At 33.4% G+C, this 25,827-nt stretch overlaps 1 protein-coding gene across 7 annotated transcripts in view; it reads left to right on the top strand.

The window, feature by feature from the left end:
- The first annotated feature begins 7,369 nt into the window (after positions 1–7,369).
- The window catches only part of LOC127870745 (uncharacterized), a 38,516-nt gene continuing 20,058 nt past the window's right edge, over positions 7,370–25,827 (top strand). The window contains exons 1-8 of one of the 7 annotated variants that reach the window (XM_052413191.1): positions 7,383–7,506; positions 8,615–8,693; positions 9,574–9,646; positions 10,287–10,864; positions 11,278–11,436; positions 12,336–12,441; positions 12,602–12,715; positions 12,926–21,018. In XM_052413191.1, the coding sequence (XP_052269151.1) occupies positions 10,304–10,864; positions 11,278–11,436; positions 12,336–12,441; positions 12,602–12,715; positions 12,926–13,422 (1,437 nt within the window). In that variant the 5' untranslated portion in view covers positions 7,383–7,506; positions 8,615–8,693; positions 9,574–9,646; positions 10,287–10,303 and the 3' untranslated portion in view covers positions 13,423–21,018. Of the gene's footprint in view, positions 7,507–8,614; positions 8,694–9,573; positions 9,647–10,193; positions 10,865–11,277; positions 11,437–12,335; positions 12,442–12,601; positions 12,716–12,925; positions 21,019–25,827 lie in introns of those variants that run through there. The other 6 variants (XM_052413189.1, XM_052413192.1, XM_052413188.1 and 3 more) reach the window with 6 other exon arrangements.

Below are 25,827 nucleotides of genomic sequence, written 5' to 3'. Positions count from 1 at the left end.
AGTAAGCGTATTAAAATGCAATTATTTACTTACTTTTGTAGGCAAAATGTGTTAATGAATCAACCGCTTTCAAGTAGACAAGTATAAATGAATATTAGTGAGATTGTAGGATTTCACGTAGGGAACATTATATTTACCAATTATTTTTCTATGTGATCATTTTTTCATATTAACTAACGTGAAATCAACCCCTAAATAAACAAATGGAAGAGATTGCAAGCTAAGAGGTAACTACAAAACAGCCGTCACAACAGTTGTTCTATGATATATCATAGTATCTGAAATTTTAGTATGCAAATTAAATGCCTTTATCTGAATAGATCTTTAATACGCTTCCCATCATGCCCTTTTTTTATTAAGACTTAAACGAACCACAAACAGATGCAATAAACAAAAATCAGAGGCAATAAACAATGAGTGCTGTTTTTAAACTCTGACATTTATGGAAGGAGACCTTTCTAGTTGTTATTCGGCAACCGTGTTTAAATATAGGTTCCGTTGTCTTCGTCTGCATTCTGACGAACATGTAATTAATATATACCAACACGTATAAATAAATGACGTATTATGCATATTGCTAAGTTTTACAGTAATATAAGGCATTTCTACCCTATGGTGTGTCAAACGTTGCACAATTCAATGGAAAATCGGAAGCTGCGATGTACCTTTAAACCTTCATGATTTTGACTACATATTCATAACGTGTCGGTATTCGTATGATATAGTATTAATAAAATGTTATTCATCGTTAATTTAGTTTACAAAAATAAACAAACCTCATTTTCAAAAAAAGTATAAAGACAAAGAAACTTTGACATGGGAGCATTGTAACAACCCGTTTTGCAATAAACCCGTTTTGCAATAAATTTATTGCAAAACGGGTTGGAGTGTCTTATTGCAATTTGATTTTTTTACAACAACCCGTTTTGCAATAAACCCGTTTTGCAATAAATTTATTGCAAAACGGGTTGGAATGCCTTATTGATTAAAATGGATTGTATGAGTTAAAAAGGAGTTTCAAGTGTTGTATTTAAATAAAATTGTAATACAAATAGACAAACCTGTAAGCTTAGACTTAAAATGCATGGAAGATGATGCATTTCGAGATTTAATACTAATTGTTTCATGTTGATTTGAAACGGTATAACGGAAGTTTTAAATTCGTCTCTTACGTAAATATGATAAAACAAGGCTGAATGTTTATATAAAGTGATGTCCACCAATTAGGGGAATTAAGTGAAGAATACCCAGAAGGGCATAACTTTAGTGCAAAACGGGTTGCATTGTTTTATTGCAATGTGCATTTTTTATAACAACCCGTTGTGCACTAAACTCTTTTTGCAATAAAATCATTACACATGCATTTATTGATTCAAATCGATTTGAAACGCAGAAAAGAAAGATTCCAATGTCGTATATATGGAGTTTGTATACATATAATAAGACAGAGGTGTCAGATTCGACATTTAATTAACAGACATTGAAAGTGACCAATTACATGAGTAAATGTGATAAACAAACACAGAATGTATATACAATGTAAACAGTGATCTTAACACTTACATGATTAAGCGAATTTAACCAAGAAATTCCATAATGTTATTGCAAAACGGGTTGCAGTGTCTTATTGCGATGTAACTGAAGAAATAAAAGCATGTTTTGTAATAAACTCGTTTTGCACTTATACATGACATGTACTAATTGACTCCAAGTGATTGGACACTTTTCGAAGAAAGTCTCAAATGTTGTTTATTATTTTTTTCAAAATAAGACAGAGGTGTAAGATTCGACCAACAAATAAAAGGTAATTAAAGTGATCAATTTCATGAGTTAATGTGATACAACAACACCGAAATGTTGTAGAAAGTGATTTCAACCAATGATATAATTAATTGAAGAAAACCGAGAAATGCAATAATTTTATTGCAAAACCGGTTAGAGTGTCTTATTGCAATTTGAAATTTTTATAACAACCCGTTGTGCAATAAACGCGTTTTGCAATAAATTAATTGCAAAACGGTTTGGAGTGTTTTATTGCAATTTTTTTTTTTTTCAACAATCCGTTTTGCAATAAACCCGTTTTGCAATAAAATCATCACTCTTATATAAATTAATTCAAATGTATTGGAATAGTTAAAAGGGAGTTTGACGTGTTGTTTTTAAATAAAATTGTTATAAAAAAAGACAAGGAAGTGGGTGTAGACTTTATAATGCATGGAAAGTGATGCATTTCGAGATTTAATACGATCAAACAATACAGAATGTGTATCGAAAGTGATTTCAAACAATTTAGTACTAAAGTTAAGATAACGAAAAATGCAATAATTTATGGAAAACGTGTTGAACTGTCTTATTGCAATGTGAATTTTGTGTAACAACCCGTTTCGCAATAAAATCATCACATTTATACTAATTGTTTCGTATTGATTTGAAACGGTATAAAGAAAGTTTTAAATGTCGTCTCTAACGAAATATGACCAAAAAAAGGGCTTTATGTTATTATGAAGTGATGTTCACCAATTTGGAAAGTAAGTGAAGAATACAAAGAAGTGCATAATTTTATTGCAAAACGGGTTGCAGTGTTTTATTGCAATGTGCTTTTTTATAACAAACCGCTGTGCACTAAACTCTTTTTGCATAAACTCAAACACACATGGACTTATTGATTCAAATTGATTTGAAACGCTGAAAAGAAAGATTCAAATGTCGTATATATGGAGTTTGTATACATATAATAAGAGAGAGGTGTAAGATTCGACCAAAAATTAACAGACATTTAAAATGACCAATTTCATGAGAAAATGTGATAAACAAACACAGAATGTATATAAACAGTGATCTTAACACTTTCATGATTAAGCAAGTTTAACCCAGAATTCCAATAATGTTTTTGCAAAACGGGTTACAGTGTCTTATTGCGATGTAAAAAAAGAAATAAAAGCCCGTTTCACAATAAACTAATTTTGCGCTAATGCATCACACCTGTACTAATTGATTCCAATAGATTGGACACTTTTCGAAGAAAGTCTCAATGTTGTTTATAAGGATTTTTTAATAATACAGAGGTGTAAGATTCGACTTACAAATAAAATGCAGTTAAAACGATCAATTTCATGTGTCAATGTGCTACAACAACACCGAATTGTTGTAGAAAGTGATTTCAACCAATGCAATACTTATTTGAAAAAAAACGATTAATGCAATAGTTTTATTGCAAAACGGGTTAGAGTGTCTTATTGCAATTTGAAATGTTTTATAACAACCCGTATTGCAATAAATCCGTTTTGCAATAAATTTATTGCAAAACGGATTGGAGTGTCTTATTGCAATTTGATTTTTTTTACAAAAACCCGTTTTGCAATAAAATCATCACTCTTGTATACATTAATTCAAATGTATTGGAAGAGTTAAAAGGGAGTATGACGTGTAGTATTTAAATAAAATTGTTATTAAAAATAGACCAAAATGTTAGTGTAGACATAAAATTGTTATAAAAATAGACAAGAAAGTGAGTGTAGACTTAAAATGCATGGAAGGTGATGCATTGCGAGATTTAATACGATAAAACAACACAGAATGTGTATCGAAAGTGATTTCAAACAATTTAGTACAAAAGTTTAGATCACGCAAAATGCAATAATTTATGGAAAAACGTGTGGAACTGTCTTATTGCAATGTAAAAAAATTTTTTTTAGATAAAACAAGTCATGGTTGTGATTCTAAATATATTTTTGTATGATTCATATTTAGGTGCTGCTTTAGTCACTAATGCATTTTTATTTTTATGACCTTAAACAATGTCTTCCGTTCACAAAGTAACAATCTTGTTCATGCTTTCCCAAAGTTGTTATTTTTTTATAAATGGCTGGGTGTGCCACAATGAGGAATTCGACCAGATATGAATAGCCCGTATTATCTTTTAAATGTACTACCTTACGGCTTTATGCTAGTATCAATTACACAAGCACCAAGATGCCTTCTTCTGTAACATATGAATTTCGTTAAACATATACTGAGGAGTTATCTATCAAATCCAGATGTAATCAAAATACATTTAAACATACGGTCAACGAGGTATGGTTTTATACAAAATCGCCGATCGTGACAAAGCATGTTTAAGGATCCGGTCCAAGGTCAGATACACACAATTAATTCGCCGCTAGGATAAGCCTTTGACAAGTACCTGAGATGTTCGTCTTTATTCAACTCAATGTCACAATGACTAAACGTTTTTATCACATGATTTGACGATTAAAGGCCGCACTGAAATAATGTTTTAATTATTAGATTGGTCAGTGCGTTGAACTATGTGTACAGCCAATAACACTGAACATTAAATGAGATCAGTTATAATGGAGATACTGATAATGTAAAACGTATGAGAGAATATGTTCACGTGTTAAATGAAATATTTATCACATTATACAACACTTTACGCACGAAATAAACTTAGAATACAGCCATGCGAGGTTGAATAATATGAATTGCTTATGCAATCAATGGGATTGCGGATAAGTATATGATAAAGCTAATGGGACGTCACATGATTTGAGGTCATCGCTAATGTTAGGGAAACAGAACCAGCAAATGAACGTTAAACCGATGTGCAGTAAACATGGTACTTCAAGTGAGCACCGTTGAAAGCTTGTAGCTAGTACAAACAACGTCGCCCAAGTATTCCATGGACTTTTCTACAGTTTTCAAAAGCAAAAGTGTCCTAAATAAAAATAAATGTATAATGCATGCTTTGTAATAAAACCAGATAAATAACACTCTTGAATAAACAAAATGTAAAAAATATTGGTTTCATAATCGAGAATCGTCGATCAAAATCGGTAATATAATAAAGTGTTTGTAATTCTTTACGTCGATAATTTGGAAAAACGTGAACTTACCGGTTCAACGCGTTTAAAGCCCAACATCAAAGCCAAATACCAGAGTGGTAATTTGATACAGAGTTCTCTTCGAGAACTCGGGTTTACCGTAGAACTTTTTTATACTTGTTCTCTTGTGCATATAATTATTCATATACCAATTATTTTTTTAGTAAACAAAATGATGGCATCAAAATAATTCAAAATCGTAGACAAATCCTATAAAGTCTTCTGGTTGGATAAATTGGGGGTGGGGTTGATTTTCGTCACGGTAGATTCAATTTACAAGCCCCTTACGCAGATTTGTCAGCATATTCAAGTATATATATGCTTAAACAATAGCCATTGCATTTTTGTAAACAAAAAAATAGTTTTTTATGGACGAAGGGACATTAAGCTTCAAACATTATGGATAACTTTCGTAAATTAAACAAGTAATGCATAAAAAAGAATCTCTCCCCCATGACTTAGTTTTAAAGGTAATAAGCCTCGGTAAAATGCACTTATACTGGACTCGACATTTGACAGATATTTAAATTCATCAATGTTGACAACGGAAAGATTCCATAAACGTTGGCCGTTATCGACCTTAAAATGGTATAATGTTTTAAAAAAATAAACACCAACGAGTTTATTATCACTACATCCTTTGTCATATGAACATTATTTATACACTGTTTTCAAAAAAACAATTGTGAGCGTTTTCGCAAACAGTTTCTGTAGCAAATAATCAGGTAAACATACACAGTAGTAAATACAGCGATAGACATATACTGTTACAAATAAAAGTGGTTAAAATATTTATTAGCAAATAAAAGCCGTAAACATATGCTTTAGTAAATAAAAGCGAAAAAACGTTTGAATGTGTTTAAACTAAGGATGTTACGATACGTACCGAACAGCTGCGCATTGACTTGTTACCGATATTTTCTATCTCTACATGCGAAATGAGAAGTATGTGGAAAATGCAGATTATAAAAGTTACAGGTTTGGCTTCTGGAAATACAATAACGGTCGACGTAATAGTTTCCAAGATCAAAGTTTTGTGATGCTGCGAAAATGACCTTTCCTTTTTACAAAACAAAAACACAAACCGTTCTACTAAATAGCGCGCTTTTATACATATTCGTCTTAGAAGACTGTTCTTAACAAGGAACAACTTCAATCGAATTAAGTCTAGTCTTTGATAAAAGAAACAATGTTGACCTTTTCGATAATAATATATTGAGAATATACCTACGTCACGATTTTCATTGTGCAGGCCGATTTAGGAAATTTCGTTTATTAGAAGTCCTCTGTTGCTTTGAATAAAAACGAATGTTATCACACTTGTGATGATTAAACCATCATACATTTGATTTATAAGAAAGGGACTATAATACAAGTCGGCAGTTATAAATTACAAAAACATTAACATCAAAGCGACGGTTCGTTTTGAAGTCATTGTCTCTCAAACTTTTCTTTATGTCATGTTATAGAAATCGTGAAGACTTAACCTGAAAATACTGTTTTATGTGTTGACATGTAAATTGCTAATGTAACTTCGATGGATCTAGGGACAGCCGTGAATATGTCTTTTATATACGAACGATCTAAAAAGAGAGCGCACAATGAACGCATCACTTTTTAGTTTGTGACGCAGTTGTTTCCCATTAGATAGTCAGCAACAAGAAAGCATTCGCAATGAAATTGGATATTGTTACCTTCCGTATTGTTAACTTTTCTTAACCGATGAAGGTAAACGTGTATTCATGGAATATTATAGTGGTTTAGGAATCAGTTCCCATACAAAACAACTAAAAACTATACGATTATATGCATAACATTAACTGGATTATCAATAATAACCAATAATGCAGACACGTTTTTTTATAACAATTTCTGAAAACTAAAAGCGCATTTGTGTCTGTTTATCTTCTGTTTTTTTACCTGTTTTGAAAGGTACATGTTATCGATTAATCTATCTCTTTAATCAGTCAGTCATTGGTTCAATCATCAATATATGGCTCGCCCACCCGCCATTATTAATGCTGTAACTGTAATGTGAGCGTTGTAATCTCGTTTAACTCATCAACGTACTCGAGCATACACACTTGTTCTTTAGATAATAAAGAACTCGTGCTAACAATAAGAAAGCGCACACTTTATAATTCACAAAGTTTATATGTTATTTTAGCAGATATAGATCTGTAAGTGATGGGGGTTTTTCTATGTTAATAGCTCTTGTTATTTGTTTCGTTACACTAACTGTCATTGAGTGAGTGAATGAATGAAGTATGGTCCTCTGTATAATTCAGAATAAAATTAATCATACTGTATATTTAGGTTTCCTTTAATTTTATGATCGCAACTTATTTTGATAATAAATACATAATTTGTATGTGAAGCTACTCTTTTCTTGATTACTTAATTTACAGTTACACAGGTCTGTTATCATCATGACTGATAGAAAGTTTTTGACACAGTAGGATGTAGCAAGATAAAAGCGTTGATAGCGACTCTTAATTATTACTTTCGCTTTTCGAAAGACTGGACGGACATGTAGCATATATTTAATTATACACTGTAATTAATATTATATTGCGATTGCAAATTGTTCAGATTATAATGTCGGATTCATTGACACGTAAACGTAAGTATAAAGTAATAATTATATTTATGTCATAACTGCTTAAAATAAGCGTTGAACTCTCCCAGTTAAAATGGGGGCGGAAACCAACAACAACCACATTGTATTTTAGCACCATTGATACAATTCATCTTTGATGTACAATATAATACGGTCTGATAGGTAAAATGATTATGTTTTACATGTTATGATTATGTTTCACATGGTCATCTTAATAAGCATTACTATATGAAATAAAAACGTTTCATGGTTAAACACATGAGAGAATATTACTTTTAAATTGTTAAAAAGGCTTTAAGAACTTGATTGGGAAACAGCATTGAGTTGAAAAGAGCGGCTCGTCATATAACATGCAAAAAAGCACTCGAAGAATCGGTGTTCGATATCTTTACTCCATCCCATTCCCAGCGTTAATTTGACATAGTATGCCAATGCATTCCATTACGACCATTTTCTTGAACAACGTATCAGCACTAACGCCTTAAATTTTCGTCTGTCTTCACGCGCATGCGCTCTTTCTTTCCTTTCTGCAAGAAATGCTTCCCCGTCACACCCCATTTTCGCCTAACTGGGAAAGAGTTTCCGATTCAGACATGAACAAATTTAAATTTACATAAAATATGAAAAATAAACCTAACTCTTAATTGTATTTTTTGGACCATTTTAACAGTATCTCCCCTTGAACGTTGAACTAACGTGTAGTGATTCACTCTAGAGATTACAATTTCGATATAAATGTACAGCAAAATTGTCGAGATAACACATTCAAATGAAATCTACATATTGTTAAATATTTCCTCAATGCAATATTCTTTCTTCATAATGGAATACCATAATCCCAAACAGGTACTTCTAAATTGTCACCATGTCCCTTTAATAAAAACAATAATCAAATCTTAATACCACAGTGAGGAGTACACGTTTAATTGGTTTTAAATTACTGTCTAAACTACGTGCACGCATAAAATGAAACAGCTAATACTGTTATAAAAACAAAAGAAAGGTATATGTCTGGGTGTTTGAACAGTAATAATATTGTGTTATACTTATATTCAAAAGCACTCCATCTTTTGGTTTCATGTATGTTTATTAGTGTATTACTATATCGTAGGTATATCACCAACACGGTAACCATTCACCAGTTCGAGCCTCAATGACACGACCGATGCTCTTCATCAAGTATTCGAAATGTATTTTACTTAATAACGCATATAGAAGTCATACAACTATTATTAACATAAACATCTTCAGTTTAACGGTTTATCACTTCATTTACATACACTACTAAATTTGAAAATAACATTAAAGTAACATACTCAATTTAATTTCTTGAAGCAAATACATGCAATCTACTTAAAATTTGCCCAGAATTAGAGATTATGTTGGGACCTCTACTCTTACCCACTGTGGTAAATTGCAAGGTCTTATCTGATATATTATTTAAACCTGAACTCAATTTCCTGCATAATTATAATAAAGCGTGTGATAAAACACAGACCTTTTAAACAAGGATTAGAGGGACGCAACATCGCGTTAGGGTAAATATTTGTGCCAAACTAATTTAATAAAATATCATACATGGTCAAGTTATGTGGAATACAAGCCATATTTTTAAAAATAAAGTGAAGTATTTGGAACGCAGACATCAAGGCTTGACTTAAGTTTGGTGTCATCCACATTGTTCTAGCACGCAACATACTTCGTCATATAGGAAAAGTTGTGCCAGATTATTTATAAATGACTCAATGCATGGCAAATTAATGCAACGGACAATCACTATTTAGACAATAAAGCACTGTTTTTTGAATTTACCTCTAAAATTTGAAATTGAAATCGATGGAGGCCTCATGTTTTTTTTTCTGGGCAAAACAACGTCTCAAAGTGAATATGTATGCTACGTTATTTCAAATAATTCATCGCAAAGTCATATGTAAGTTAATGTAGTCCATTTTTACAATACATTTACAGTAATTGGATCTTTTACCTTAATGCTTCACCTTAAAGGTAGCAACAAAGTCTGTAAGTGTGACACGCTTTCTTATATGAGACAATATATTTTCCAATTTACAGTCTAGACAGACGAGCAGACTTAGGCAAAGAGCCATTACATTGTCCAACCCGAATCCCCCTTACAACCGCTCAGGTGAACATGTTTAATATTTAAAGAACAATAAACAAGGGACTTGATATTCAAATTATTGTTGTGTTAAAAATAAGTGTGTTGTGTAATTACAAACTTAGGTAATGTCACTTAATATACAACTTTTAGTACATGTTTATTTTGCCTGAAAAATTCATGCATTACTTAGTTTGAAGCAATTTAATAGTTTATTCATGTATCACTGGTCAACGAAGTCAGACAAAATATATTAATGGGGAAGACAACTAATGAGATAAAAAATAAAACCCCAAGCGGTATCGAACTCAAGACAAAGAAAGGTACGAAGAAAAAAGTAACTTAAGACTTCGCAGTAGCCAACTGTGATATCATGCGTGTTAAACATTGTCAAGTCTATTAAAAAAAATAAACTAATGAAAATAACGTCATATTGTTAGCATAAAGAAAACCAAACTAACAGGCCCTATTTGGTTAAATGATTTTTCCTCCTCTGAACGCATTAATACTTTTCATTTCATTATAGAAAATTGTATCCGTTAGTTTGTGAAACTATTTTTGTTATCAATTTCAGATTTTTGCAAGAAAAGTTGCCTTATTTTGGCAATGTTGAATGACACAGCCAATTTAAACAAATAGCACGCTTAACATGCACTTTTTAAAACAGGAAATAAACAGCTGCGAATGAGCATGGCGGATTACAAGGACATTCTTCGTAAGCCGGAAACCCAGAACTGGTTAAAGGTGGCTATTTGTTTGAACAGCACACGCGACTGCCTGCTTGTCATTGCAAAGGGTATCGCGCTGGCATATTATGATGACATCCGTAAAGCGATCAAGCAAAATAATGGTATTCCGGAGAACGCTGTCTGTAGTCAGTGTAACACTCCAAATGTTGTGGCATTTGCTCCAAAGAACAAATGCTGCAATCGTGGGAAATGCCACTTTCACGACATTCATAAGCCGCGGAATTGTCCCATAAATAATTTATGCCATGAAATTCGACGACACATTCTAAAACAACACCGCTTTAGCAAACCAACCTGGATAAACACAGATGCCTCGAAATGGTGCACTGATCCCTGGCATATCGCAAAGTGTTATCTCCCAAAAGATGGGTACAGTGACGTCAACCAAGCAGAAGATACCGACTTCAATGGAATAGTTAATGTCATATACAACTGCATATTCTATCAAACGTATTTCAATGATGACCTGACGCATAAGAAAAATGTCTGCACAAAGGTACTTTTTTACAAAAAAAAATGCTTTAGTTTTATCGCAACGTTATATATTCTGAATTCTAACAAATTTATCAGCTATTATTAACAGATTTCTGCAGACTTCTTATGAACACTTGCGCCAAAACCTTTAAAAAAAATAGACACATTGACTGATATCTTATATACTGGACAGCTATTTAATTATTGTAATACAATATAAACTTGTGATCGATTTTTGAATGGGTAAGAGCATGCTATTTTAAATACCTTAAAGTTGCACTTGAGTCTGCGTTTGTGTTTGAAATGGCTTATTTTATGAGTCAATTGTATTTCTTAATAGTAAGTATGGTTGAAAATTACTCACGAAGTATACGTACAATGTTCAAAAAGCAAGTACAAGAACAGTCCAAATCACAAATTCGTTGATAATTTTAGGCCAGAGATGTGGGGCGTAAGTTTCGACATGCGCCAACATTGTCAATGACCAGTCGGGACAGTGACACAGCCATCGACACGCTAGTTTCTCTGTTAAAGAGCATAAAACACGCCGATCACCAAGCTGCGTCACTGACGACAGTAGACAAGTTAACTCAGGTTTGACATTCGCTGAAACCAGGGTTATACTAATATACGCGAGCTCATATTACATTTCATGTACTTGCTGTGTGTGTGCTTTGATTTTGTATAAAACAGGTCCGTTGATAACTTTTCTTATGTGTGCATACTAAAAATACTTATTACTTAAAATGAAATTTCATTATTTCACAACAAATCAATAGTAACATCGTTAATTATTTTAAGGAAGGAAGAAAACTTAACATCTTCAATTTATTTCTAAAAAGTCGCTGTAAAATAGGAAATCAACATCGAAATCTCCGTAAATGGACAAACAAAAAGAACGTTTTAATTGTAATCCATGTTTCATACTTCGGACACTTGTAAGCTCATCTATAACGACTTGCTATGGTGAACTTTGTTATGACTATCCGGTGACTGTCGTCTCTCGTCCTTTTGTAATATTCATCTTTATAGAACTTTGTCCACCTTGCACATACGTACGAAACTTTGCAGGAATGTTATGAGAGGGCCGTTAATCAAATCAAATCGAAGGAAAAAATTCTCAAATACGTTGCGTTTGAAGCCAGTAGAGTACAAAAATTAAGGGAACACTTTGAAAAAAATTGACTGATTTTCTGGATTTCAAATACGTTTTTACAGAAAATATCGTGTGATGATCTTCTTTTATCAGATTTACAGACATGATTAATTTTTTAGCACAACTGCATTAACAAAATTATCCTGGATGGACATTTTTCAAAGAATTCATAAAAAAATAAATACAATGTATATGTGCAAATGCATTCCGTTTCAAATGTTATTTCGGTAAAAATTCTCATATTGACAAACGGTAATATCATCTTTAAACTAAATCCAATTTAATGAATTTAGTGGGAAATTCAAACATATAATTCTTGAACCATTACTTTTCACAGCTTAAGAATGGTACCATAAGTATAACAGATCAGGATATTGCTACAACCTTTGAACACTACAAAGATACGTCGCCTACCGTTGAAACTCGGCATTGGACATTAACAAGTAAGTGTTATAAATGTTTGCGCCATTTAAAAATACTTGTTCAGTTAGTGTGAATTTTCTCTCACACATTTAACATAAATGTGGGTTATATGTCCGCCGAACAAGGGAATTAATACAAACAGAAGAACTCGTATTGTTTACAAATTCTATTTCTATCTAGGTTGCTGCTTTCTACGATTTTACTGTTGTTTGACTGGCGAAGATTACAAAGCGCTCGTGATCAACGAAGTAACTGCAGTGGACATTCTGCCTGAAAGAAAGAGTACTTTAACAAGTATGCTTGTGCACAATGCAATTCAGAAATAAGCGTCAATTTTACATCTATAAAATTATCAACAAAAACAGATTACGTGTATACTATTCTATTTCTATTTCTAGTATGCCACTATCTTCGATAGTTTTGTCAATTTTATATTGCAGTTAAGGGACGTGTTTCCTTAGACATTTGGTCATTTTGTTATGTACCTTTTTTCGTTTTTTGCAGAAGTACAGGAGTGGTTAATCCAACACTACAAGGACACGTGTGTCACGCCTGTTTCGATGCTGGATGCTGACATAGATGGAGATTTATCAAGGATCTACGTTCCCCCGTCTATCGAGGAATTGAGGAGAGGCCAAAGAGACATGAATGTTTGGAGTGACGCGTTGTGTACCACAAAGGTAGGTACATATTTGAGTAGCTACAAGGAGCTACTGCATCGTGATGGGAAGGAGGTAAATACAATCTACATTCAAGGTGATACGGGATGCGGAAAAACGACGTTTTGTAAAAAGCTCGCTCTTGACTGGTGTAAAGCTCATTCGAAAACCACGAGTAATGTCAACACCAGCGAGACGGCACCAACAGAAACAACATTCGGTGATATTGATACCTTGCGAGACTACACATTTTTGTTCTTTGTATCATTGAGCGAATTCAGCGAAGCCACGTGTAACATTAGTCAGATGGTTGAGGATGAGGTTGAGGTTGATAAAGCGTAACAGACTAGATTGGGCTGCCAGCATTTGGTATCAAAAATGTATTGTTCTGACCGATTCCGCTGACGAATGGTATCATCCCGATATACCCTTTCCTCCGCCACCTGACTCTACGTGCAAGTGCCGTAAAAACCGAACTTTGCCACAGTATTTGCAAAGGAAAAACATTACCAACATTGTAGTCGCACGAACTTGGAAACTTGCCGACGTCAACATGAGCGATACTGTTACGCGTTTGTTTAAAATATCCGGCATTGTGAAAAATGTGATTAGTATTTTAGCAGAGAAAGACGGTATTTCTCAAGAGGTTCAACAACACAAATACATAGATTTCTTGAGCAAAATTACGACGAACAATATAAAAAAACTACTCTATATATAGTCTTATTGTGTACAGTAAGTTCATCAGTTTTACGTTGGACGTTTAATAGAAGGATCATTGTGTGCGATATACACCAATATGCTAGATATGCACATAACCCAAGGATTGTCAAAACGTCAACCTGAATTTGGCGACGAGGAAATCAGCTTTAATGAAATACCAGATATATTAAGAAAATATATAACCGAGGATCTGCATACTAAAATGTGGCTGGTTTATTCTGCAAGTAAGTTTGCGTTTAAAACTCTTACCGATACTAGTAAACAAGCCTCATTGGTATTTCAAGAAAACATTATCAAAAAGCACGTGACGGAAACAGAACTTGATTTCTTACTTCATACAGGGATAATCACAAAGAAAAAATCATTGGACAATGGCTCTCAAAAACAGTACGATATATGTTTGTTCACAAAACGATCCAGGAGTTTTTAGCATCTGTGTATATTGCAATAAATAAGGAGGAATTAGATGCAAACCTTAAGGCGATACAACAAGCGTTTTGTAAAAGTAAATCAGTCATGGACATAGGTCAGCTATTCATCTTTACGTGTGGAATGTGTCCCCCTGCGGCTGATAGAATATCAAAGCACATCATGGATGTCATAACACGCGACATGGAAAGCACGCTACATGATAACTCAAACCAGAACACATGTTCATTTGACCAATGTTATGTAGCACAATGTACTATACTAGAAGGCCTTATGGAAAGTAATGCAAATAACCAGCCTTTTATACGCCTGACCATCAGTCATATCATATGTGAACCTGCTCAGATCAATGCAGACACACCTTTAAAAACATTACTAGATATGAACATAGCAAACATCGTTAGCCTTAATGCATCCATTGTCTGCACCGAATCTTGTTTTCAGGATATAATTTCCCAATCGAGAGTACAGGAAATAATTTACCAATCGAGAGAAAAGCTTTTGTATCTGAGTCTCAAAGACAATGGTAAAATTAGCTTAAATGGTCTACAACTCAAGTACCTGCGCTGTGTGGGAGCTACCGATTTAACAAATCTAGATTGCAGCAATATGGTCGAATGCGCGTTATCAGCAACGCCATTAACAGAAAAGTGCGTCTTCGAAAGGATGAAAGGCACTGGTGGAAACATTAGACTTTTTCACATTGACGAGTGTACATCCATTTCCCTTCTCAGTATGGCTCTTCCAAATCTACGAAGTCTACATACGTTTGAATTATCAAATACCGTACTTTTGAATACACAGTTGCACGAGGTAATGCCTCAATAGATCAAGTATGTAGTGTACAAGGCCGTACAAGTTTCCGCTCATGTTGTTGAGTCGATGGTGAACTGGTCAAAGTCTCGAGACGTGCAATGTACATTATTTTATTGTTATTTTGCATATCTGTCTCCGGACGAGACAGAAATATGTCACTGGATAAAGGAGCAAGACGGCATCATTATAAAAGAAATACAAGGAACTGGAAACAATCTTCAAATTGTGTGGTGTAATAGCTTGAAGTGAAAAGATAAAGTACTTTACATGACTGTTTATAAGGTATGATATGTATTGTTTATATAACCTGGCGAAATACATACTACACGCAGAATAAGTTTATAGTTAAAGGTTTAATGATATGTGTATATCTCTGTGGGTTAGTCATAACGAACACTGTCAATACAATGTTCACATCGGTGTCGAACAGTTGAATACGCAACGTACATACGGTGATGTCTGTTTTTTATTTCTGACTTAATCTGCTTTTGATGAAACCAATTCACATTATGCCAATTGAATTTTCGTTTCCGATATTTGTGATATAGTTCCGTTACCACAATAAACATTAATATTACAAATTTCAACAGGGCTTCAATAGGAACTTGAAAGTATAACAGGTGTTTAAATGTATGCTGTTAATACGTTGATGCCACTACATGTATATGGCTGCATTTATGTAATACAAATGGATGCATATATGTAGTACAGATCCTTAATCATAATAAGAAGTAGTATAACAAATGTTCAAAAGGCCTAATTGGAGCAACAGACAAACAAGTTATAAGATGTAAACTGTTACTAGTTTAATTTAAGTATTTGTGCATTTAATAATGAATAATCTTTGTTGTGTCATGGTGTGTTTGGTTTCTTATTTTCGAAACAAACTAGAAATATAGAGATCATGCTAAACCTGCATTCGCGCTTCAAGGTTTATGTGTAGTGTAAATGCATTATATTAGTGATTATGTATGTCCCTATTAAATCCATTCTAGCAAGAAAATTCCATGTAAACGTTTGTTAAAAACGAAAGTATAATCAACACCCACAATGAAATGTTCAGCATTATTCCAGGTACATAGAAAAGTAATACAAATATCCAATTACATAAAAAATTTCCCTATTAAAACTTGTTATGTATTTCTACATTCTAGTCCAGATATTTCGTGTTAGATTTAACTTACCATTACGACATTTTCCATAAATATTTTTATTTCATGGTATTGTGTTGAACTATCACAATTATGTATGTTCGATTACAATATAATACTTTTGTATGTTTCGCCTATTTTTTTGTACTTGCGTTTTACCAATATTTAATTCTCCATTAGTTTGACCTGAATTGTCTGGATGTGTCATAGCTTATTTATTGAACCTCAAAACGGCATTTCTTTGAAAGAAACTTATATTTAGTTAATGATATATTTCGTGAATTGACATTAAGTTCATTAGATATGTTCAATCAAGAAGATTTTTTTTATTCAAGTTGAACTAATGTTGAATTAAATTTGCTTTACGTTGAATCATGTTTGATTCTTTTGAATAAAGATGGTATTAGGTTCAGTCAATTTATTTTTAAAGTTAAATTGACACAATGCTAGGTCAAGATGGTATTATGGTAAGTTAATATTACACTGGTGAGTAGAGTTAGCATAATATTGAATTTAGTTGACATATTTTGAGCCTAATTATGCCTTAGGTTTAGTACGGTTAGAGTTGTGTTTAGACAATATAATAGTTGGTGGAGTCAAGATGCAATTATGCCGGATTAACTTGACAATATATTGAGGCATATTGTCATTGTGTTTAGCCAAAAGCATAATACGTCTAGTAGTATTAATTTTAAGTAATGGCAACGTATTTCGTGTTTCGTTCCACAAATGTTACCTTCGACCAATATAATGCATTGTTGAGTGTGGTGGTTCTTATGTTCAGTTCATATAAAACAGATGTGTGGTTAAGCAATTGTCATCAGTTTGTCATATGAGCTAAACGTTAGGATAATAGCATACTACAACACGTTACATAAACTGAAGATTTTAATACCGAAATAATAGTAACGGTTAGGGTTTAAGCGAAAACTTACTTGTAGAATAAACAAATGATATTTTACTATGCACATCCGAGGTTATATATGTCTTTATATATCTGGTGTTTCATTAAAAAAGTTTCACTAATTGCCTAATTCAATCTGAAGTTTCGACAATCCTTGGTTCACTTGAAAAAAGTTAATATTTTTAGTACATTCGGTAAAAAAAATTCGTGATGTGAAATCGAAAGTACATCGCGAAAAGAGGTGACATAACGATATACACACTATAAATAACGCAAGTAGATTGATCATTTTATATATAAAATATATACAACTCACTACGCATGCACAATTTGCATTCCTGGGTTTACCACGTGACGATCATGATCAATCTACTGGCGTTATTTATAGTTAACTGATAGTTACCTTGTAGACATACCCAGTAAAATTTTTTACCGAATATACTGAAAATATGAAAACTTAACAACTTTTTTCAAGTAATGTTATATACCAGTCGTGATATTTTAATCAATATAAACTAATAATTGTAAAACAATACGCTATTTTACAACTTTTCTTTTCTTCTTTGTCGTGGTTGACAGTCCCTTTAATATCAAGAACACTCAACATGTATTACGTTTGATAAAGCCTTATGCCTGATTAACTCAACTTAACCCAAAAGAATGTGATATCATACATATTTTACCCGATAAATTCAAACTTGACTGCACAAATCGAAAACTTGACCCACAAACTTTACCCAATGTTATGTCAAATTGCTTGTACATAATGCCAGTCTTTTCAATATAATGCTAAATTGACTAAACACTATTTAAGCTAGACCAAACCTTATGATTATTTCAACCAACAATCGGCTAATTTTACTAAAACTAGTGTTAACTTTAACTAAGCATTCTTCCGATTTAACCGAAAAATATGCCAACTTTATTTAATCAAACTGCTTTTTTGACCCAATTAAATGCCAACTTGATCCACTCTAACGCTAAAAATAGTCAATATTATATCAAATTGACCCAACATAACACTTCAGTTTGACTCAACATAAGGCAATCTTGACTACACGCAATCTCGTTTTTACTTAAATGACCCAATCGTTTGTTTTTTAATTCAACAACATTCTTGAAAGACTCAACCATATGTCATTTTGATTAAAATAATCTGATCTTCACCCAATATTATGATTTTTGAACCAAATATAAGGTCAAATTGACTCAACCAAATGTATAAATGACTCAACCGAACTGCCATGTCCACTTTTGATTTCACGTTATATCAGTTGGGTCCAAAATAATGTCTTTTTTACTCAACATAAACTTGACATGCCCAATATAATGCCAACTAATCAGGCATATAAGTTTCTCTCAACAAAATACAGTGTTTGCGTTCCATTCGTATGAATGTACATATCTGCAATGTTGTCATATTTCTGTCTTTAAAGGTTGTTAGCAGAAAACTCGATCTTGTTATGTGAATGACCTTTGTGTAAGCCTTTCGTCAACTAAACGTGTCATACTTTTTTTCGTAATTTCGACGCTAGTATTATACTTTGGTAGCTTTAATACATATACAGGTTCTTGTTTTTATAATAACTGAACAAAGGCGAAAGAATTACATTAAAAGTTTCTCAAATAGCTGCCTCAAAATGATACAAGTGGTTGATGATAAGTATTTGATTAATTTTTATTTTGTTTGCATACGTTTTTATGTTATTTCTGTATAGGTATATGAGCTCAAGGTCGTCTTAGACTGGCATTGAACTGTTGCACTTGACTTAATTATTTATATAAATATTATACATATAAAACAAATTCTTACATACAATATGTAACTAAGTTTTTAACATGTCATTTATTTCGGCTTCTTCACGAGGCATGATGCAGTCGTGTTTTGTTGTTTTTTATGTTGTTTTTTTTTTTGGGGGGGGGGTAGAGTGAAGTTAGACATCCCATTTAATCAGTTTACAAGCGTTTCCGTTTGATCCTGATTCATATGTTAGCTGATGGAAACAGTAATTTTTAATTCTTTTTTTTGTAGTGTAGAGTGTACATGTATTTTTAGCTTTCCAGAGCACAATGTGGTCATGAAGAACTTTTGTGATCGCTTTTTGTCCGTCGTGCGGTATGCGGCGTGCGTTGTGCGGCGTCAACATTTGCCTTGTTATCACTCTAGAGGCCATTTTTATTTCCGTACTTCATGAAATTTGGTCAGAACATTTGTGCTAATGAACTCTTGGACGAGTTCGACATTGGTTCCGGTTGGTTGCAAAACATGGCCGCAAGGTGGCGGGGCATTGTTTCCTTATATGGCTATAGTAAACCCTTGTTAACACGCTAGTAAAAAGTTACGAGGTCCCCTCGTCTTTGGCGTTAGATAATGTGAGTACCCGGATTGTATTCCTGCGCTCGTACCTTATTAAAACACAATTTGGATGAACTTTGAATCAAAGTAGTCCTTTACAGCCGTTTAGTTCCCACTGAAAGATCCTCAATTTGCAATAAAGATATTCACACATCCAAGGATTGCAGAAACTTAGACTCGACGAATTGACACTGACGGAAAAAGATAAGATAGAATCCCAGATAAAGTCAGGACCGAAACAACTAAATATATGCATCGTATGTTTTGCCATTTGTTTCAATGAATCCTTCGGGAGCCCATTAGACGAGAGGTTTAAATATTTTTTCGCTTTAATTTATAGTACAATCCATCAGTAGTAACACCACAATCCGAGTTTGAATAACACATACGTTTTGTTGGAATGACAATATTATGCTAATTTCGGACCGAGAGCGAATCATGCTTGTTCCCAATTGTCAGACCGATGCCCAATTTTTTTTTCGGACCAATCTAGAGCCAATATTAAAATTTACTCGCGTTATATTAAAACTATAAATGTCAGAGCAATGCAACTGTTTTAAGAAATACATCGACCTGTATTTGTGTAACCTTTATATTTCTGAAGTTCACATATGTGGTGTTGCTACTTGTGTGTAAATATGAATAAATGTGTGCGGATATCACGCTATCAAATGTTGGGTGAAGTTTGTTGTTGTTTTGTTTTGAACGGCAGTAATTAATTTTAATCATTTCGACTTTGTTAACCTTAAATAGGCCTTTTCACGTTTTGGTTAATTGACAAAATGAAAAAAATGTTTTAGATTCGCAAATGTTCGCTGTAGTTATGATATTTGTGAGGGAACAGTAATACTGAACATTTACCATGCTCGAAAATTTTCATTATATGCATCTTTTGTCGATTTAAAAACGCGAAACGATTGAATAATATGATTTTTTATGTTGTTGTCGTTATATTTTGTGACACTATATAACTTTGTTATATAAAGCATAAAATACATCATTCATTGTATAATCATGGATGGCCGAGTGGTCTTATCGTTTGACTTTTACTCCGAGGGTCAGTGGTTCGAGCCCAGTTGAGGGTGTGTTTTTTTCTTTCTTCAATTTTTTTCCTGTTTTTTTTATTGGAGCTTTTTAGAACCAATGTTAACATGTATCAATATAAATCATTTAATGACAAAAATCAATGCATGCCAGAATCTGTGAAAAGGAAAACAATTAAGAACGCAGTAAAGAATTTTGCTTTAGATGAGATTCGATATTCTGCAAGATTTTAAGAAACATTGACTGAACTATATATGGGATTTTGAAGTCTTAAGATAGTGTGTACGAATTAAACTTTTACACAACTTTTAACCAAAAGATGTACATACATATGACATCATTTTTTCAATGATATCTTTCAGAGTTTTTCATATTCGGAAAATACAGTTTTGAAATTAAGTGTTAACACAATATGGCAACAGTGGGCATGGCCGTCATGATTTCTTAGAGATGGGCCACCTGTTATTGTTGTCCTTTATATCATGTTATATACTTATTAAAGTATTATATAAGTCTGTTAGAGTTGTTCCCCTTTTTAATAAAACATGATACTGTGTCCGTCGGTAACTACATATATGGTTCTATCTTAAACATCGTATCCCCATACCATAAAGGGTTGTTCCTTGAATTTTTCCTACCGTTCTTGTTAGCACCTTTTGATAATTTAGGTATACAGTCATAGATTTTATAATATTATTTAACTTCTTACTAAGATTTTTCAGTACTTGGACTTTGTCATTTTTTCTCTTTTGGCAAACTGTCTTATCGTAAGGAACTCTTTCAATGCCATTGTCCGTAAAGCAGATGGTGATGTCAGTTTGTCAGGCATATCCTGCAAGGGACCTGTCCGTTTTGCCTTTTTTTATGTTTCTGCTACAGGGTAAGTCAATCTTTTCTTTAAAGCAGGGGGTATCATCAGAACACTTGTTTCAGACTGGTCATTTAGTACACCTTTTTCATTTCCAGTTTGGAAACAAACAACAGATGCAAGCAAATCTTAAAGGGATCTTTTCACGGTTTGGTAAATTGACAAAATTGAAAAAAGTTGTTTCAGATTCGCAAATTTTCGTTTTAGTTATGATATTTGTGAGGAGACAGTATTATTGAACATTAACCATAGTCTAATATAGCCATTATATGTATCTTTTGACGATTTGAAAACCTAAAAATTATAAAGCGTTGCAACGCGAAACGATTGAAAAATTTGGAGAGTTCTGTTGTTGTCGTTTAAATTTACGAAACTACGAAGATTGCTTATATAAGGTATAAAATACTTAAACTGTGTATGCTCGGTGGAATAGCCGAGAGCGCTAATGCGTTTTTACTTCAGACTAACTCCAGGACTCCGGGGGTCACTGGTTCGAGCGCTGGTACCGGCTACTTGTTTTCCTTTTTTTAATTTTATTCTTGATTTTTTACTGGAGCTTTTAAAATCCAATGTTTACATTTATCAATATAAAGCATTTAATGACAAACTTCAAAATATGCCAAAATCTGTGAAAAGGCCCCTTTAACAACTTGATTTATTACAACCGCCATTTGGAGTTGTAACAGTATTGTTCAAATCAGCAGCATCATGTGCCTTAGATGAATATGAACCTGATACACGATAATCACAGCTCGAAGTGGTTGAAATGGCTGAGGTACCTGATGTAATTTCATGTGATTACAAATAAAAGGTCTTGTATACTTTTAAACAGAGTGAAACATCTTTGATATCATAGCTCTCTTCTGTTCGTTGCTGGTATTTGTTACGAATGGGTGTGTCCAGTGCACTTTCAAGCAAACGAAATGCTGATAAACAAGCACTGTCGGTGCCATCTTTTTTGGTTGCAGACTTGAATTCTACATGGTCTTCTGCATTGAAGGTTACGCCAGGTTTCAGCCTGTCTGATGTGATCACAGTGCCGTCTAGTGGATAGATAACAGAACTCTTGAAGCTGTTGATGACAGTACGTGGCTTATAAAAAGACAGAAAGGCCTCCTTCAGTAGTTCAGCAAAGTTATCTTTTCCTACAGCATTACCGGCATTGTATCTGCTGTAACGCCGCAACACTTCATGCCACCTTTTTTCAGGGGACCAAAGACTCCTACGTCTAAGCGCTGCTTGATGCGAGTGGCATTTGGGTGTAACCTGTATAGTTCAATACCTTTTAATGAAGCATACTCAAAGACTTTCATTTCAAGATGACTGCTCACACTATCGATGAGAAGCACAACTGGCATATTCAGACCACATTTCTTATCAAAATGTTCAAGGAACTTCTTGAATGCTGCCACGACCATCTATCCCTTCTTTGTGTAGGCAAATCCACTGTTTTCTATGGAACCAGATAATGAATTGTTTCCCCTTTGAACTGGTAATGGAAAGATGAAGAACGGAGAGATAATGGTTCCATCTGCTGAACCACTGAACATCACAGTCAATCTTTGTTTACTATGGCCACCAACAACATGGGGAACTTGACCTAAATCCGCTTTCAGTAGTCCTATCACTTTACCACATTTGTTGCCCATAGAAAATCTGGATTCACCAGCGTTTAATATTTGTTTTTGTTTATCTATTAACCCAAAGTTCATTACAAAATTCTTGTAACGCGAGTACCACTTGTCAATGGACTCCTTACTTGATTTGGCTATACAAGACTCTAATGAGGTTTCTTGCCTAAGTTGAATAATGTTGCTATTTCTACTCATGAATGCATTATACCAGTCATAGCCTGGATGGTCGTCCTTAAAAGGTGTACTTTTATTTTCTTCCTTCACCACTTTTTTGACAAAGTCAAGGAAATCTCCGGGATTCAAACCCATTCCTCGGGCACTTATTTCCTTTAACCATCTCGCCATTGCAGCTTCATCTTCGTCAGAAAATATTGGCCTTGGTCCATTTCTATTATGAACATTAACTTCACCACTTAGCCTACGATAAAGTTACCCATAAGAAACACCAAACTGCTCAGCAGCTTTACGTATTGGTACCTTGTCATTCTCTATCATTCGTAATTCACGTTTGACACGATTCGTCTTGCCGGGAGATTTTCTAGAGTATTTCCGCTTCAGACTCTTTGCCATTGACTGTGCAGGGCTCCTGTGCTTTTTAGGACCCATGAGTCTAACTTGACAATTATCTGAAATACAAAATCACAGCATAAATACACATTAAAAATAGGATAAATGTTTAAAATATTGCCAATCTCCTTCCAGCACTACATCTTACCATTATTTATTAATTCATATCATTTTCTATTGTACAGTTTTTAGTACTCTGGGTTTTTTATTACTCCGCTATACGTTTAAATATTATAACTTATAACTACACACATAAACATTCTTTAAAAAAAACAAAAACAATATGCATGCAACAATTGCTTACTGTATAGTTAGCCTTGACCTTTTGACTTTGACCTAATGCCTCATAATTGGTTTGCATAATAGATCTCAATCAGATGCATAGGCATGTACAGTTTGTAGAACCATGTCCAAAAAGTTTCATTTTATAAGCAAGATTAAAGTTTTGGGACAGACAGACAGAATAAACAAAATTCAATCTTATTCTCTGAATTCCTCATATAAGTCACCAAATAGTATTATAATGAAATAATTCCAATGAATAATATATCAAATTTATGAGAAACATGGCACTTTTCATTTCATATATATATATATATATATATATATATATATATATATATATATATATATATATAAACTAGTGGTAGCTGGAGCTTTACAATATTACAAACACAGTATTAAAACAATAAACAACTGTTTTGAGACTTTCCCTAATCAGCTGATCCGCAACTAACATGTACTAGAGGTGCAATTTCCATGCTTTTATTTCCATAAATCATTAACATATACTAAAATCACTCACATGAATTTAAAAATAATAATAAATAAAAACATTCATACCAAATTTACAAGCATTTACCAAGGAAATGTGCTTCAAAATCGTCTTTCAATTGTGGACGCGTGTTGTAGATAGGTGCGACGGTAAAATGAAGCGATTGTAATACTTACCAAAGCGTGATTGTCAATGAAAACACCGTTGAAATTAAGAAGCAAAACTGTGTTATTGCTTGAAATTGATCACATTTTCCAAAAATCACAGTTATATTTATATGTCAATATCTCTTAGACTGATATTTTAATTAAATCATAGAGTTGAGTCGGAAATGCCCGAGATCTGGAACTACCCGACCAACTGTATATGAAGTGTAAGTATGAAGCATCTTGAGGTATAGCATGAAGAAGGCAAGACTGTGTTCAAAGAAGGACCCGCGACAAACAACAAATATGGTGGGCTGTTGCCATTTATTATGTGAAACGCTTTGATAACACTATATATAACTGAATAAGATGTACCGATTCGCTATTTTTAAGATAGTATCGTGTTGTTGTTTTTGTGAAATAAGAAGGCAATCAGAACATAAGCTGTGTTTCATTTTGTAAAAGAGAATAAGTTTGTGTTTCTGCCTTCCTTTTAAAAGTTTTTCCCATTTAATATTCTTAAATAGACAATAAATTATACAGTTTAGTGGCGTCTGTACATAATATCGAAGCCTAATTTTGTACAACTGTACTATTTCTGCCTTTTAGTGAGAGCAGTTACCCCAGACTGCGTCTTCATATTTCATCAGATTATTTCCATCAGCTCTCATTAATAACTCTATCTTCTTACATAAACACAATTGTATTAATTGATTTTCATTTGAACATGAACCATACCTTTGTTGATGATGAAGCATGTTTCTACATCCACTTCATGATAGCGTCCATTTTTTTTAATTCTTTATGGACACAAATTATAATATTCACGCTTTAATCCCGGTATCTTTTCTCTATTTTATGAAGCAGCTACATAGTCGTTAACAAGCAAATTCGCTGAATTGATATCCCCCGCCAATATGCTTCTGAACACTCATACCAAGTTTCAATGAAATCCGCTAAAGCACTTCCAAGATATGGCTCTTGACAAAAAAACAACAAAAAAATTAAAGATACAAAGGGCCATTACTCTGTTATTAACTGATGGCGTACAACGCCATTTGGCGTGCATCATTCTCCTATCCAAATATATACTCATACCAAGTGTTAATGAAATCCGCCAAAGCACTTCCAAGATATGGCTCTGGACGGACGGACGGACGGACGGAAAGACGGACGAACAACGCCAACATAATATCCCTCTGCCTATGGCGGGGGATAATAAGCCACGATAAGTAAACAAATGCGAGATATTTACTTAATTGGACTTAATGCATATCCAGTATGAAATTAAAGTTAATCAAAACATACTAAGAGAACTTGCTATCGTGCGAAAA

Source organism: Dreissena polymorpha, chromosome 3, assembly GCF_020536995.1.
Source record: "Dreissena polymorpha isolate Duluth1 chromosome 3, UMN_Dpol_1.0, whole genome shotgun sequence".
In the NCBI taxonomy this organism is placed as follows: Eukaryota; Metazoa; Mollusca; class Bivalvia; order Myida; family Dreissenidae; genus Dreissena; species Dreissena polymorpha.
Note: the sequence above shows the minus strand (reverse complement) of the source record. Positions and strands in the feature narration are given on the sequence as shown.